The 17,425-nt window shown below is 37.1% G+C and overlaps 1 protein-coding gene across 2 annotated transcripts in view; it reads right to left on the reverse strand.

The window, feature by feature from the left end:
* Positions 1-17,425, reverse strand: part of EDIL3 (EGF like repeats and discoidin domains 3) — a 430,053-nt gene that overhangs the window by 247,408 nt on the left and 165,220 nt on the right. The window contains exon 3 of one of the 2 annotated variants that reach the window (XM_003785962.2): positions 6,961-6,990. The exons of the other annotated variant lie outside the window; for it this stretch is intronic. Within the exon in view, the coding sequence (XP_003786010.1) occupies positions 6,961-6,990 (30 nt within the window). The remainder of the gene's footprint in view (positions 1-6,960; positions 6,991-17,425) is intronic. 2 annotated transcript variants of the gene reach the window in all.

Genomic DNA, 17,425 nt, shown 5'->3' on the forward strand with positions numbered 1-17,425 from the left:
ACATCTCTCTCAATCTGTGGGTTGCCTTTTCATTTTGTTGATTTTGTCCTTTGCTGTACGGGAGCTTTTCATTATAGCTAGAGGTAGTTCTACTTGTTTAATTTTGCTTTTGCTCCCCTGTTTCCATCCAGGAGTTCTATGGTTTCAGATCCTATATTTAAGTCTTCAATTCATTTTGAGATGATTTTTTCCATTTCATGTTACATAAGTGCCAGGGAACCTACATACATCGGTGGTAGAAATGTAATCTTGTGCAGCCATTGTGGAAAACAGTGTGAAACTTCCTCAAAAAATTAATGTTAACTACTACATGCTCTGGCAATCCCTCTTTGGGGTATATGCCCAAACAAAATGAAATCATCACCTCCTAGAGATAACTACACTCTCATATTCACTGTGGCTTTACTCAGGAGAGCCAAGAAATGGAATCAACCTAAGTGTGCATCAATGGGAAAATGGGTAAGAAACATACACAATGGAATATTATTCAGTCTTCAAAAAGGAGAACCTGGTATTTGTGGATAAAACTGAAGGACATTACAATAAGTGAAAGAAGCTGGGGGGCTGCCCATCTCATGAGCTCATGTATATGTGGAATCTTTAAAAAAAGAAGTTAAATTCTTACAAATAGAGAGTAGAACAGTGGTTACTGGGAGTAAGGTAGGGGAAGAGAGAATGGGAAGATGTGTACATCAAAGGGTATACAACTGCAGTTCCGTAGGATGAATAAGTCTAGAGATTTAATGTACAGCAAGAGAACTATACTCTATATTATATAATATATACTATATAATGGAAGTTTGCTAAGAGACTAGATCTTAGGTGCTCTACTACACACATACACATACATACACACACAGAATCCTATGAGGTGATGGATCCGATAATTTGCCCGACTATAGCAATTATTCACAATACAGTAGAACCCTCTGTAAGTGGACCACCCAAGGGACTTTAACAGGCTGGTCAACATACAGAGATTGTCAACATAAGGGCTAGGCCTTATGTTGTACTGATTTATACATGTTGTATGTGTCCAGTCAATAAAAATTAGGTCCACTGACTGTGGCAGTCAATGTAGGGAAGTGGTCAACTATGGAGTTTCCACTGTATATTCAATAAAAAAGAACAAAATATTTTACCTTTTATATATATCTGAAAATTCCTTTCACTCTATTCATAAATTTTCATTATATTAGTCAATCTAGTATTAATAGCTTCTTTTATAGGAATCTAAACTCAGTGTCTCTTGACGTATTTTTAAAAATGACAAAGTAATTAAAAATCTCTGTTTAGGCAGGAGGAGAAGAAAAAAAGAAAAGAAATCAAGCTTTGTACTTGAAGTGGTATGAACAAAACAGTAGACTGTGGTTTTAATTAATTTTAAACATTAATTTATTGTACAGCTACAAGATCTTTACTGCATTATGTTCTTACTGATTTTGATCCCATTCAATAACTCTTTCCATTTCTGGCCTTGTTTTAAGTCTTATAGTAATTTATTCAGTTTGATGATGTATTTCTAGAGATGTAAAATGATAGCTAATAAAACAAATTAAGCACACCAAGGAAATATCATGAGGTAAACTTGATTGGATATTTGATATACTTTATAATCAATAAATTATATTTTACATAGATTAGTTTATGTGTAGCAATTTTTTGTTTGTTTTGTTTTTTGGCTGGGGCTGGGTTTGAACCCGCCACCTCCAGCATATGGGGCTGGCACCCTACCCTTTTTAGCCACAGGCACCACCCATAGCAATTTTTTTAGTTTAAAATGTCTTCATTTTTCAAAGGACATAGGAAAAAGTATTGTTATAATCAGTTTACGAAGGCTCTATTATGAAACTTAAATAAGAGATAAATGAAATTGGATTTCTGCAATATAGAAGCAGCAGCCACCAAGTCAACCTTATTAAAAAGTGTTATTTGAGGAAATTTAACTTTTAAAAATATACAGATCATACTTTCAAGGGAATGTTAATTTCAAAATTGTAAACATATCTGCAATTTACACCCACAGACACACACATAAACACACACACAGGCCCACAATATTCATAAATCTTCTTTTTGAAAATATATTTATGACACCAAAGTCTGGTGAGTACAGTAGAACAGTTTGGAAATTATAAAGAAATAATCACTGCTGGAATCATATCAGCAGCAATTTCTGAAGGAAATTCCAAAAGAGTTTCTGAAAATTATTTGAGCAATAAGAATATAATTGGATTAAATATATCACCTCTAAAGGTGACTCATTTGGAGGTACAGTAGCTGTTACAGCTGCTTAAAAAATATGAATCATATTAGCTTATAATTAGAACCTGGAATATAACCTAGCTTGAAGGAACTTCTAGCAGAGTTCATTGGTTGTGTTTTATACTCAATAAAGTATAATGTTTAAATACCTGAATGTAGGATTCCATTATAATAAATGCCACTCTGTAAAAAAAGAGGGGGTGAAGCTTCTGGGAGTTACAGAAGCAGGTGTTAAGTGAAGCTGCCCTTGTGACTCAAAGGTTGCAAAATATGGTCCTTTGGGTTAGCACATCCTATCAGAATATTCAGAGCTGAAAATAATTAAGAAGCAAATGCTTGATAATCAATAAGGAGTGTGTGCCGACCGACAATCAGAAATGCAGACGTGATGCCCCACGCACGTCCCCTGAAAAACAGCAGAATAAAAACCCCTCGTAGGAAGCACGTGCTAGTTACAAGGCAATTCCGAGGTACAAAAAAGAGAAGTCAGGCACATTTGAAAAAATAACCAAAGACAGAAAGCTATTTTTTAAAGTATAAGAATATTTTCATTTTAAAATTATTTTATTTTTAAATCTAAACATGGTTACATGGCAACAAAATGGAGAGGTCACTTGTCTATTTTACAGATGGCAGTCTTAAAATAATTCAAAATATAAGGCCAATCACATATGTTATACTGTCAAAAGGAAAGCCCAACGAAGACATGTGCATCAGAATGTTCATTGCAGCCCAATTCATAATTGCCATGTCATGGAAGAAGCCCAAGAGCCCACTGACCCACGAATGGATCAATAAATTGTGGAATACGTACACCATGGAATACTATGCAGCCATAAAGAAAGATGGAGACTTTACCTCCTTCATGTTTACATGGATGGAGCTGGAAAATACTCTTCTTAGCAAAGTATCTCAAGAATGGAAGAAAAAGTACCCAATGTACTCAGCCCTACTATGAAACTAATTTATAGCTTTCATATGAAAGCTATAACCCAATTACAGCCCAGGAATATGGGGAGAGGGGAGATGGAGGGGAGGAGAGGGGTAAGGTGGATGGGGGGAGGGTGATTGGTGGAATCACGCCTATGGTTCATCCTATAAGGGTATATGTGAATCTCTCTAAATGTAGAATATAAATGTTTTAACACAGTAACTAAGAAAAAGACATGAAGGTCATGTTAACCAGTTGGATGAAAGTATTTCAAATTGTATACAGAAACATTACACTGTACCCCATAATAGTATTAATGTACACTGCCATGATTTAATAAAAAAAAGGTAAAAAAAAAGAAAGGAAAGCCTGTATCATTTTGTAACGTTATAACAAGTAAAACACTAACATTCCATTAACTTCTTCAGACTTATTTCTTGTTTACCTGATTTTTTTCATACTGTATGTTCTTTGAGAGAGAAGTCTCATTATTTTCTTTAAAAATAGTTTTAAAAAATGAGCATAGGTCATAATTATTGAATTATAATTAATCCAGTTCTATGTAGCTGTGAAATAAAAATCACCAGGATTTATTATATAATATCCATTCATTAAAACATTTACTAAATATTATCACTGAGTAGTAGTAGCTACCTAGGGCCTACACTTTTTAGATAAATCATATATGGATTTTTTTCAAAACACATTGTTTTTAAATTCAAAATTCACACATTAGGCTGGGAGCAGTGGCTCATGCCTGTAATCCCAGCATTCTGAGAAGTCAAGGTGGGCAGATTGCTTGAGCTCACGAGTTTAAGACCAGCTTGAGCAAGAGCAAGACTCTGTCTCCAAAAAAAAAAAAAAACAAAAAAAAAACAAAAAAACGATAGCCAGGCATTGTGGCAGGCACCTGTAGTCCTGTAGTCCCAGCTATTGAAGAGACTAAATCAGGAGGATCACTTGAGCCCAAGAGTTTGAGGTTGCTGTGAGCTTTCACACCATGGCACTCTATCAAGGGCAACAAAATGAGACTCTCAAAAAGAAAGAAAAAGAAATTAACTACTATTAGTAAGGAGCCTGGGACTCTTTGGCAGTAAAATTAAAAAAAAAAAACCCTCATTCACTTTATTATTTTTTCTGTTTTGTACTTTGAGGAGTTGTTTATCTTTTATTAGAAAACACTAATTATTTCAATTAAACAAATTAATGTAATTAAAGAATTACTGTCCAACTATGACAGGAATGTGAGGGAAGCATATGTCCCTGGTAAAGACCCACTGGGAACATATCAAAGTATACTATTAATACACACTGTTTGTAGTTAACAAAACATTACATTTTATAGATAATTGAAACACAGTGGAGAAATAACAGGACAGAAATAGAACTCAGAAGAGGCCCACTACATGAGTCTGAGATTGGAAAGTGCCACCTGCATAAATTCTACTGATGAGAGTAAATATAGAAAATATTAATATTACAGTGCTATATTAAAGTTATAAATATTAATTAATATTAAATAATAAAGCAGCCATATTGTGAGTAGCCACTTTTAAGGTATATATTTGATAAATTTTACTGAAAAAGACACATGAACAGAGTGATAAATATCCCATTTAAAAGTGTATTAAAAAATTGGGAGCAGGAGGTACTAAAAAGAACTAAAAAAAAATCACAATCCAATTTGTACCATTATTCATATTCCTCATGAAATCAATTTGTTGTAAATCTCATAGCATTTTATCAAAGGTTTTAGTGCAACTATCCTATAAAATTCCTTTTATGATAGAGTTTCATAAAAGGAAAAGGAAAACAATTCGTTTCCATTGTCAGCTTTTATATAAAAGGAATGTCGGCTTTACTAAATGACAATTTCTCACTGTTAATATAAGCTGCACGCAAAATTATATAGCTAAAGTATTCCTTAAAAGCACATTTGTTCAATTTTAAAAGTCTGAGCTAAAATCACAACAAAAACATCTGCTGAGATCTAAAAACATAATTTAAACTCTATGATGTTCAGATCTCTCTGGAGTAAGATGAATATCTGGAGAAAAAATGTTCAGTTGCATTTGACATAAAGACCTCTGTAAGCAGATAAGTTACTAAAATAAATTTAGAATAAGAAAAATATACCAGGAATTGTTATATTATAGTTAAATATAATTTACACTGTGCTACAATTAATCTTTGTCAAGCAAAATAACAATTATTTTGCAAAGGCACCAACATAGCTTGGCAGGCAACACAGCAAGGTGAGGAGTGTTAGCGGATAGGAGGCAGGAGACTAAATTGGGCTTGAAAACAATGGGTGCGGTCAAAATTAACACCCAAAGAGAAAATCAAATTAAGGGTGAGGAGCACAGTCTTTGGGCAACCCTATAACAGCAAGTCCTCATAATCAAAGCAAAAAGAAGTTAGAGGCATTTGCTATCAAGTCACATGATTTGGCTGCTCCTAAAAACAGGCTACCTGACGCTGATCAGAGAAATGGTAGGCGTTCCCATCATCCAACTAGGTTGTACACTAACAATATCGAAGAGGGAACAAGTGCGAGTTTATCTGAATCTGTGATTTGGTTACCAAGGCAGTTATAATCATAACTATCAAGCAAAATAATGTGTAAGGTATCTGCTTCGTTTTCTTACTTTGCAATTTTGATCTTCTGAACCTGCTTTTACAAGTCAAATCCGTGTCCAGATGTGCAGGGAAATAAAAGTCACAAAGTCAAGCTAGCTGAAATAAGTGAGGTCTCAGAACCGAACCAACCCTACCATGTATCTGAGTTCTAGCAACTGGGCTACTTCCCAGCATCCCCACATGAGCGAGCTCCACTGTGTCCATTAATTTCAGTAATGGTTTCCTGCTCTTGTCTCTCTGGCCCAACTCCTTTCCTCCATCACTACCCAGGAACCCATCGACTGCTGAGATCCTATCTTTTCTCTTCAGATCAGCCTCTGCATGCCTGCATGTCAGATCTTGACTCCTTTTGCCTGATATCGCTGGTCTACTAGCCTGGGTCTTTCATTAATTGCTAATCAAATGAGCTGTACTTCCCTTTTGTCCTTATTAAGTGCGTCTGGTCTTTAGTCTCCTGTCATTTCTCTTTGATCTGTCCCACTGTCATGTAACCATGCACAAAGCACCACAACTTCCCTATTTGTATTCATCACAGTACGTGGTTCAGGCCCAAGCAAGCCTGTGTTTAATAAATGCTAATTAGCTGGATGAGGAACTGAGTCACGATGCCAAGTTGCAGGATCAATTAAATTATAACTGTAAGAATCAAATTTTTCAAATAAAATGAGTGTTGGAGACAAACGTAATTTTTAGTCCTTAAACTTAAATGAACATTAATTTCGGTGCCAGTTACATATTGGATAATGCCATATTTTCCCATAGAGGGTTATATGTCTCAAAGTTTCATCATTTTCTTCATTTTTGATATTTATTTATTTTATCATTCTTCTTGTTGCATTATTTTTCTGCATTTTCCCCATGTTTTTATTTTCCTTATTCTTTAATGCTGATATGCCACTGTATATAATGTTTTCCTCTGTATTAGTTCTTTGTATTCAAACGCTTAACTGGGATCATTCATTCTGGCACAGCATAGTAGACTCAAGAAAAAATTTTTTAATTAAATAAATAAAACTGCCAGTATTCTGGTTGAAATCTGAAAAAATACATGTATACTTTAAACAGCTGAATCTTCATTGTTAAAGTCATAAATAAGAATCAAATTTACAACACAGGAAATTTACCTGATGAAGTTGGCTCTTCTTCGTCTGATGCTAGGACAAGAGGCAAAGGGGTGAAGTGGGGAGACGGTGAGGGTGGGAGGGGGGAGAGAGAGAAAGTGGGGGAGAGAGAGAAAGAGAGAAAGTGAGATTGAACATCATATATTTCACATTTCTAAACAACAACTTGTAATTTTGTCTATACATTAGAAATAAGTCATTATCTAATGAAAGATTAATAAGTAGTTACATTAAATTAGAATGCATATGTTCTTATGTACATTAAAATATGTATTTACTAGAAATGAACATTCAATTGTCTGAATTTGATTTTTCTTTCCCTTTGCAAACAACATTGACCTTGGTTAAGTTTAGTCTAAATTATTATATATTACTACAACATTTAAAAATATCAACTGTACATAACATATACAAATAAAAATATTAATTTCTTATTTAGCAAAAAGGAATTAAAAGGTATAGCAGATGGTCCAAAATTGTGTTCCATGACATATAAGAACGGAGTTATTAAACTTTAGAGTAACTCAGAATCGCTTTGTGCTTTTCTTAAAAATGAAGATGCTAATCTCTCTCTCTCCCTCTCTCTAATGTTCTCTGTCATATACACAAACACACACTCGTGCACACCACCCACTTCAAGATTTGGTAGTGATGATTCTGTGCTAGGGACACAGGAGCCTGCATTTGAATGGATGACCCTAGGCGGTTTTAACTCAAGTGTTTCGTCCTGTCCAAAATATATCACATATGGATAAACACAGGAGACCAGGACATGAAAATGCAATTTTATCCCAGAGCAGTGGTTAACAACCCTAGGAGTGTATTAGAATGCCAGCTTCTGGGCTCCGTATCAAACCAATTAACTCCGAATCCCTTTAAACGATACTAACTTGAGGCTGGGATTGAGAGATTCTAGGTAATGTCAATATAAGGTAACATTAACTGTAACTCATAAAAGTATGAATCATTTTGATACCTGTTCCAAGTGGTAGGAATGAGAGCAGCAAGACTCCAAGGGCAATAACCTACTGTGCTGTGTATGTCAAGGATGAAGCACAGCCATTATAAGGGGGAAAAAAAATTGTCTGAAGCAGCTTCACAATTTTGCCCAGAATCCACCTATTCACGTTTATGCTTCCAGACATACTCTGTGAGGAGGTATTTCTGCTCTGTGAACAAGTGCAGTCCACCCAGAATATTACCGTTGAAATATATGACATAAACCAGTACTATTTCACTCAATTCACGAAGTTTTAAAATAAAAATTTGCTCAGCTGAACTGGAGCTTTGTTCTCAGCTGATTGGTTAACTCAGGTGCCCGGTGCAGCCAGGGAGCGGTCTCCAGTCTTCTCCACTAAGGTTACATCTGCATAGAGCACACACTAGACAAGCCCACTTTGTGTCCTGACAGTATTTCCCTCTCACACTGTTTGGCTTGTCTCCTTGGCATATAAAGAAATGGAGAAAGCAAACACAGTTGGCATGGGTGGCATGGAGAACATAAATATTTAAAAAGCTGTTGGCAGATTTATCATGTCCAAAATATATCATAATGTGTTCAAAGAGTAAATTTTTTGGAAGCTTGTAGGAATACCCTCTTAGGAAAATACCACAGCAGCTTGTACAGTGCTGGCTTAGACGGTTCACTTTTAATAAAAGTTGGGTGATTCAAAATGAAAAAAAAAATTAACATTAAACTTATGGCTGGTCACTTTATGTGTGTTTACTCACTTAATTCACAAAGTAGCTAATTAAATGAAAATAACTCTCATCTACGAGAGGAAAATCCTGAGGTTCAGAGTGACTGAACAATTTGTTTAGGGTCACTATGAACTTGAATTCATATCAGTAAGACTTCAAAACTAAATTGAGTCCACTATGCCTTGCTGTCTCACAAAGTACTGATTCAATGCATCCTTAAGACAAAAAAGGGAAAAGCTATATGATAAAGAGTTTATTCAAAGTCACTCACCACTATTTAGAAGTGTTGGGTCATAGGATGAGGAATGGCTATATTCCTGGGAAGTTAGTTGGACTTAAGCATAGGAGAATATTAAAAAAAAAAAAAGAAATCAAAGCAAAATCAATATAGGGGCTAAAGAGAGAAATCCCTTCAAGAAATGGATTTCTTTTTCTTTTATTTTTTCTATTTCAAATTAATATGAGAGTACAAATATTTATGTTACATTGTTTTCATTTCTAAGATAAAATTCAAGTTGTAGTTGAGCCCTTCACCCAGGGCTCACATTGTGAACAAGAGGTGAGACCCACACCAATCGCCCTCCCTTCTCTCCCTTCCCCTTCCTATTCTCCCCTCCCCCCTGCTAGACTATAACAAATGGATTTTTCCTTGAAAACTTCTTCATGTTCCCTATACTGCAGTGAGAGTCAAGAGACATAGCAATATGAGATCCTCACTATGTGGTTAAATAAGCACACTAAGGAAGTGATGTCTAAGGAAGAAAGATTAGAAATGCTAAAACTGTATTATTTCTCCATTGTGTAAGTATAAGCAAGAAATTTAAGGAAGGACCCAGCACATAGATAAAGGCAATTCCAAACTTGTAAGAGTCAGCAATTACAATCTTTTAAAACCAAAGCCTCAAAGGCAAGCAGTGCGGTAACCTACACTTGAGCTTCAATACCTGGAAGCATCTTTGTAACAAATTAACAGCCTGAGAGTCCGCAGGTGCACAACTTTGCATAGAGTTCTGGATATGCAGTATCTACTTAGTGATGCTTCTTATAATACATAGATGTCACTAGTCAATACTCACACTGTGAAAACACACACATACACCCTCAACGACATAGACATGAGAATTAGTATTGGTATTAATTCATGGTTTTAGTTATCGTTGCAGCAGCTGTGCAAGCTAACTGCCTTATTGAACAAAACATCATGTACTTTTAACAGGTGGCAACTACAGCCCCAGAGTAAAAATAAACCTTAAAGTGGGCATGAGTTGCCTACTTAATGACATTTCAGTGAAACAAGTGTCACAGAAGGCACTATCACACTACCCAAATGATTCCTCACTCTTCCTCTTAGAAGTCATAAAATCAGCAATTTGTAAAAAATATTATACATCTGTGCCACATGCAGACTCCTCTAATTCTGGAAATTAAAACTTATACGCTAAGAAAAACAAAAATAAACTAACAAATTAACTCTTTATTAATCTATTCAGTCAGCAATTAGAAGGATATACTGCAGCTATGGTGATGGTAAGAAGGCAGTTAAGATACAAAGAAATATATCTGATATATGTGTAACATACAGAATTTAACTAAGTATAGTCCTCCCTTCACCCATAACAGAATTATCCTGTGTATCTGCTAAAATGCCCTAGATACACTGAATTTGATTTTGGGAGTCAGCCCAGCCTTCTGCATTTTTAAACAGCTCTTCAGGATGTTATGAACATCATGTTAAAAATACTGACTCTAGCCCATCAAAGTTTGTTTCACAGGGAAAGAGCTGTGGGTCCAGTTGTTGGAACTACAGCAATAAATTGCAGGCTTAAGAGAAACTGTTTGCAATATTCACTGTGGTGGTTGCCTGGGCTCTCAATGCTCTTTTTTTATAACATTCTTAAGTGTCTTTGAGTATCTACATCAATCCCTTGAGAGAAGATGACTTTCCCATTGGATTTAAGGGAAAAGTTTGTATCTCAAACTAACCAAATCTGCTCCCTTTACTTGGCCATAGTCATTGGTGTAAGTATGGGTCTATGACCCACTTGGGGACAAAGACATGTAAGCAGAGGCTTTCTTGTGTTGGGTAGGGAGAGTCTCCTAGAAAGACCTCCTCACTCTTCTGAGAACATGTTCCAGAAATAACTCGCCCTCTTCTCAGTTTTAGATTGAGACTGGAAGCCTGTGGCCCTGGAAGTTGCTGGTAAATGTCTTGCAACTGAGATGGGAGCCAGCTTTAAAAGAAAGCTGATCCTGCTCAAGGCAGAGTGCAGAAACAAAGCAATCATGTTCTTGATGATACTGTTGAGCCAGTGAATCCTATCAGCCATGAATCCTGACTCACCTCTGGGCTTCCAGTTCCATGGAAAAATAGATTTGCATTATTGTTTGAGTTGGGCTTCTGTTATTTACAACTAAATGACATCCTGCTACAATCCTAATCACATTTGTTGTTCCCTTTAAAAATACATTAGAATGTATAAGGAATTAATTATCTGAGGCAAGTGAGACCAAGGGTACACACACAGCCACGGGCTGTGCTTGCAGAGGGCAGCTGGGATTTTGGCGCTTTCTTTTTCTAAGGAGCTCGCTATCACACATCTATATAACAAGCCTATTCCTTTGATTTTGAAGTTAGTCACTCTTTTCCAGGACAGTCTGGCAGTGCATATATTCTTGCAGTGTGGTGGTACCTGGGGAAAGGAAGAGAAGGTTTTACACACACCCTCCTTCCCTTACTTCATTTCTCCCTCATCTTTTTTCCAAAGGTATCAAATATGAAGTATGTTATCTACCAAAACCCAATGTGCTATATATTACTTGGATATGATATTATAAAACTTCTTCACTGGATAGACTCTAATCTCTTTTGTGATCTCAACAATTTTTTTTTTTTTTGGTCTATCCTTTAGTGTTTTAAGTAAACTTCATAACTTAGAAATTCTGGGGGGGGAGGCAAGATGGCCAACTGAAGCCAGTTTTCCACAGCAGCTCCCATCCAGAAGGAGAGTTCAAGGATAGAAGTTTGTCAAGTTAGCTGTTGGTCTGGAGCTGAGCCAAGAGAGAAGATTGAAGAGGGCACATCATCCCTGCTGAGGCAAGCTGAGACCCCAAGGAAACAAACAATAGGTACAAAACCCATGGCAAAGGGGACGGGAGTCCCCTCCACCATGAGAACAACTTGTAGTGTACTTTCTACAACAATCAAGATGATGTTCAGATCTCTTCTTTTTCTGTTTCATGGGAGTGAGCTGCTAAAAACCAGATCTCCTTCCCCAGAGAGGACCCACTAGTATACCATGGCATAAAATTGAAGATATACTCTACCTGCAATTCTGAACTCCCAGCACTCCCCTCCACTCCCACCCTGAGGTCTGGAAGCCTGTCCCCTGCAGAGCCCAGACTCTTGGGCATTTTCTCGAAAGGTACGAACAAGGCGTGTGCTGTTACAATTCTGTGCTGAATCAGTGGCATGGGTATAAAGTGGGGACTGTGGTGTGAGAGAGCCATATAGGAGAGGGAGAAACGGTGCCCCGTGGCAAAGTACAGCTGCTGCAGCAGGAACAATAGGGCTCAGAGCCCTATTAGCCCTCTTAGCAACCAGAGGGAGCTGGGCCTCTACTCCAGTGGCAGCCACAGAAATACAGACCCTATGAGCAAAGAGTATGCCTGAGGCAGCACCTGCCCGGGTGGGGCAGCAGGACAGAGACTAGAATATGCATGCTCAGAGGCAGCATACTGTCAGCGCAGGGCTGAGTTAGAATTGCTGCTGTTGTGAGCCCAAGATGCACCCTGCCCCCAGTGGAGCATAGCTGGGACAAAAGCAGGCACAGGGCATCAGCCCAGGGTGAGGCAGGAACTGAGAGACCATTGTGAGCTCTAACCATGCCTGCCCCAACACAGAGTGCAGCAGAGACAAGAGACGCCAGCTACATGAGAATTGGCACAGCAGCAGTAGCACCACAGGGTGGGGCTGAGTTGCAGTTTCTGTGAACTCAAACAGCACTTGACCTACAGTGAAATACAGTTGGGACAGAAATGCAAACTCCATGAGACTATAAGTGGCAGCAACATCAATCTGAGGTGGGGTTGGAACTGAGTGATACTCCCCAGCTTCCATTAAGCACCCACGGTAGTCAGGTTTCAGCTCCCCCTGCCGGCTGGTAGCAGAGTGTGGCGGCCTGGCCAAGCAGACACAGAACTCCCTGTGACTCAGGCAGGTGCAAACCCCTGGCACATCTGCTGTTAGAGGGAATAGGGTCACAGCCCTACGGGGTTACCAGTGACTGGGTGTTACAGAGGTGCAAGGTGGGGAAGGAGGCATCAACTTCCCCGGACTAACTCATTTGCTGGACGGGCACTTCTAAGTCCACAGAGCACCGGAGAGAGCTACACTTGAGCTGTCAGCAGACCCCTGCTATCTAGTTGCTGGAGACCTTTTCAACTCTCACACTTGAGACTTGGTGCTGACTGGGACAGTTCACTCAGAACTCTTGACCTGGGCCAATCATCCAAGGACCATCTAAGGAGGTACCCTGGTTGTGTTGTTGGGGAAGGGAAACTGGGTGTCTTAGTAGCTTGTATTTCTCCACAGCTAAGACTTCAACCCAGAGTAACTGATTCCCTAGAGTAGGACAGAGACCAGCTGAATACAAGACAGAACCACCTAGCCCCTCCTACACCAAGCAAGTACCCAGTGCCTCAGTCTCTAGTACTGTATGGGTCTTTTGCAAAGCTGTAGGCAGCTCATGGGCCAAGGGCTGGTTAATCAATACTCCAGTAGCCCCCCAATCCAATTTCACTTTACCTGCTCATCTAGCCAAATGGTGAAAAATAAAATTATGGGGCAGAATTAGTGGAAAAACTCTGGCAACATGAATAATCAGAGTAGATCAACTCCAGCCAAGGAACAACAAGGCAGACACAGCAGAAGATCCCATTCATAAACAAAGGGCTGGGATGTCAGAAATCAAGTTTAGAATTTGGATGGCAAATAAGATTAACAGAATGGAAGTAAAGTTGGAATTAGAAATTTTAGGAATGATTCAAAAGTTGTTTCAAGAATTCAATAAATTCAAAGACAAAATCACCAAAGCTTTTGACAGATTGAGAAAAGAATCTTAGCCCTCTAAAGTATGAGAAATACAGTAGAATCCCTCAGTAGCAGAATGAAGGAGGCAGAAGAAAGGATTTATAACATTGAAGACAAATCTTTTGAATGCTCCCAAATGCTCTAAGAGGAAGAGATGTGGAGAGCAAAAATGGATCGTATCTCAAAGAGCTATGGGATAATTCCAAAAAATTAATATTCGCCTTATAGGAATTCCTGAAAGTGATGAGGTTGCGTCGAAAAGCCCAGATGCTCTACTCCAAGAGATAATTAAGAAAAACTTTCAAACATGGCAAGAGATTCTGAAATTCAGATAGGAGACAGTTTCAGAAACCCAGCACGACTCAATCCAAATAAAGTATCTCCCAGACACATTATAATTAATTTTCGCAAAGGTAATATGAAGGAGAAAATTCTGTAAGCAGCCAAAGATAAGGAAACCATTACCTACAAGGGGAAAAATATTAGAATGACTGCAAATCTCTCTGCTGAAACATTTCAAGGTCGAAGAGGGTGGTCATCAACTTTTAATCTCCTAAAACAAAATAATTTTCAACCCAGGATCCTGTATCCAGCTAAACTGAGTTTCATTCATGATGAAGAAATCAATGACATTCACATGTTGAAGAAATTTGCCATAACTAAACCAGCTCTACAGGATATTCTCAGACCCATCCTCCACAACAACAAGCACAATACTCTACTACCAATGTAAACTCACTCAGATGATCAAATTCCAACTTCCACAGTGGCAAAAGGATTAAAAATGTCCACTGGACTTTTGAAAAACTCGATACCCCAAATACTACCAGGCTTATCAATATTTACAATTAATGTGAACAGCTTAAATTGTCCTATAAAGAGGCACAGGTTGGCTGACTAGATACAAAAACTCAGGCCAGATATCTGCTACATACAAAAATCTCATCTTACTTTAAAAGATAAATAAAGACTCGGGTTGAAGGGATGGTCATCTATAATTCAGGCAAATATCAATCTGGAAAAAGCAGGTGTTGCAATTTTATTTGCAGACACAATAGGCTTTAACCCAAAAAAAGTAAGGAAAGATAAGAATGGTCACTTCATATTTGTTAAGGGTAACACTCAACATGATGAGGTTTCAATTATTAACTATACACCCAACCAGAATGCACCTCAATTTATAAGAGAGACTCTAACAGACATGAGCAACTTGATTTCTTCCAGCACCATAATAGTTTATATATATATATATATATATATATATATCATATATATCATATATACGAGATATGAGATAGATATGAGATATATGAGATAGATAGATATATATATATCAACAATAGTCAAGCTGAAAAAACACTCACAGTCTCTATTCCTTTTACAGTAGTGCCAAATAAGATGAAATATTTGGGAGTTTACCTAACAAAGGACATGAAAGATCTCTATAAAGAGAACTATGAAACTCTAAAAAAAAAAAAATAGCTGAAGATGTTAACAAATGTAAAAACTTACCATGCTCACAGCTGGGAAGAATCAACATTGTTAAAATGTCCATACTACCCCAAAGCAATATACAATTTTAATGCACTCCCTATTAAAGTACCATTGTCATACTTTAAAGATCTCAAAAAAATACATTGTTTTGTATGGAACCAGAAAAAAAAAACCTCAAATAGCCAAAAGAGAGGAAGTTAACAACTTAATGGGACATCTCAAGCAACTGGAAAAGGAAGAACATTCCAATCCCAAACTCAGCAGAAGAAAAGAAATAACCAAAATTAGAGCAGAATTAAATAAAATTGAAAAAAAAGGGATTATACAACAGATCAATAAATCAAAAGGTTGGTTTTTTGAAAAGGTCAATAAAATATATAAACTTTTAGCCAACCTAATCAAGAAAAAAAAGAGTAAACTCGCTAATTCCTTCAATCAGAATGGTAAAGACAAAATAACAACAGACCTCTTAGAAATTCAAACAATCCTTAATGAATATTACAAGAAACTTTAGTCTCAGAAATATGAAAATCTGAAGGAAATCGAGCAATACTTAGAAGTACGCCACCTCCCAAGACTTAGCCAGAAGGAAGTGAAAATGTTGAAGAGGCCTATATCAAGTTTTGAAATAGCATCAACTATACAAAATCTCCCTTAAAAGAAAAGCCCGAGACCAGATGGCTTCAGTCAGAATTTTACCAAACCTTTAAAGAGGAACTGGTACCTATACTACTCAACCTTTTCCAAAATATAGAAAAAGATGGAATACTACCCAACACATTCTATGAAGTAAACATCACTTTGATCCCCAAACCAGGAAAAGACCCAACAAGAAAAGAAAATTATAGACCAATATCTCTAATGAATATTGATGTGAAAATATTCAACAAGATCCTAACAAACAGAATCCAGCAACACATCAAACAAATTATACACCATGACCAAGTGGGTTTTAACACAGGATCTCAAGGCTGGTTCAACATACGCAAATCTATAAATGTAATTCACCACATAAACAAATTAAAAAACAAAGACCATATGATCCTCTCAATTGATGCAGAAAAAGCTTTTGACAATATCTAGCATCCATTCATGATTAGAACACTTAAGAGAATTGGCATAGAAGGGACTTTTCTCAAATTGATAGAGGCCATCTACAGCGAACCCACAGCCAAAATCGTATTGTATGGAATCAAATTGAAATCATTTTCACTCAGATCAGGAACCAGGCAATTGTCCCCATTGCTCTTTAACATCGTAATGGAAGTCTTAGCCATAGCAATTAGGGAAGAAAAGGCAATCAAGAGTATTTACATAGGATCTGAAGAGATCAAAGTCTCACTCTTCACAGATGACATGATCGTATACCTGGAAAACACCAAGGACTCTTCTACAAAACTCTTAGAAGTGATCAAAGAATACAGCAGCATCTCAGGTTACTAAATCAACACTCATAAATCGGTAGCCTTTATATATACCAACAACAGTCAAGCTGAAAAAATAGTCAAGAACTCTATTCCGTTCACAGTAGTGCCAAAGAAGATGAAATATCTGGGAGTTTACCTAACAAAGGACATGAAAGACCTTTATAAAGAGAACTATGAAACTCTAAGAAAAGAAACAGCTGAAAATGTTAACAAATGGGAAAACATACCATGCTCATGGCTGGGAAGAATTAACATTGTTAAAATGTCCATTCTACCCAAGGCAATATATAATTTTAATGCAATCCCTATTAAAGTTCCATTGTCATACTTTAAAGATCTTGAAAAAAATAATACTTCATTTTATATGGGATCAGAAGAAACCTCGAATAGCTAAGACATTACTCAGAAATAAAAACAAAGCAGGAGGAATCATGCTACCAGACATCAGACTATACTATAAATCCATAGTGATTAAACCAGCATGGTATTGGCACAAAAACAAAGAAGTAGATGTATGGAACAGAATAGAGAACCAAGAGATGAACCCAGCTACTTACCGTTATATGATCTTTGACAAGCCAATCAAAAACATTGAGTGGGGAAAAGATTCCCTATTTAACAAATGGTGCTGGGTGAACTGGCTGGTGACCTGCAGAAGACTGAAACTGGATCCACACCTTTCACCACTAACTAAGATTGACTCTCACTGGATTAAAGATTTAAACTCAAGACATGAAACTATAAAAATACTAGGAGA

Source organism: Otolemur garnettii, unplaced genomic scaffold (assembly GCF_000181295.1).
Source record: "Otolemur garnettii isolate 467f Iridium unplaced genomic scaffold, OtoGar3 scaffold00017, whole genome shotgun sequence".
Classification (NCBI taxonomy): domain Eukaryota; kingdom Metazoa; phylum Chordata; class Mammalia; order Primates; family Galagidae; genus Otolemur; species Otolemur garnettii.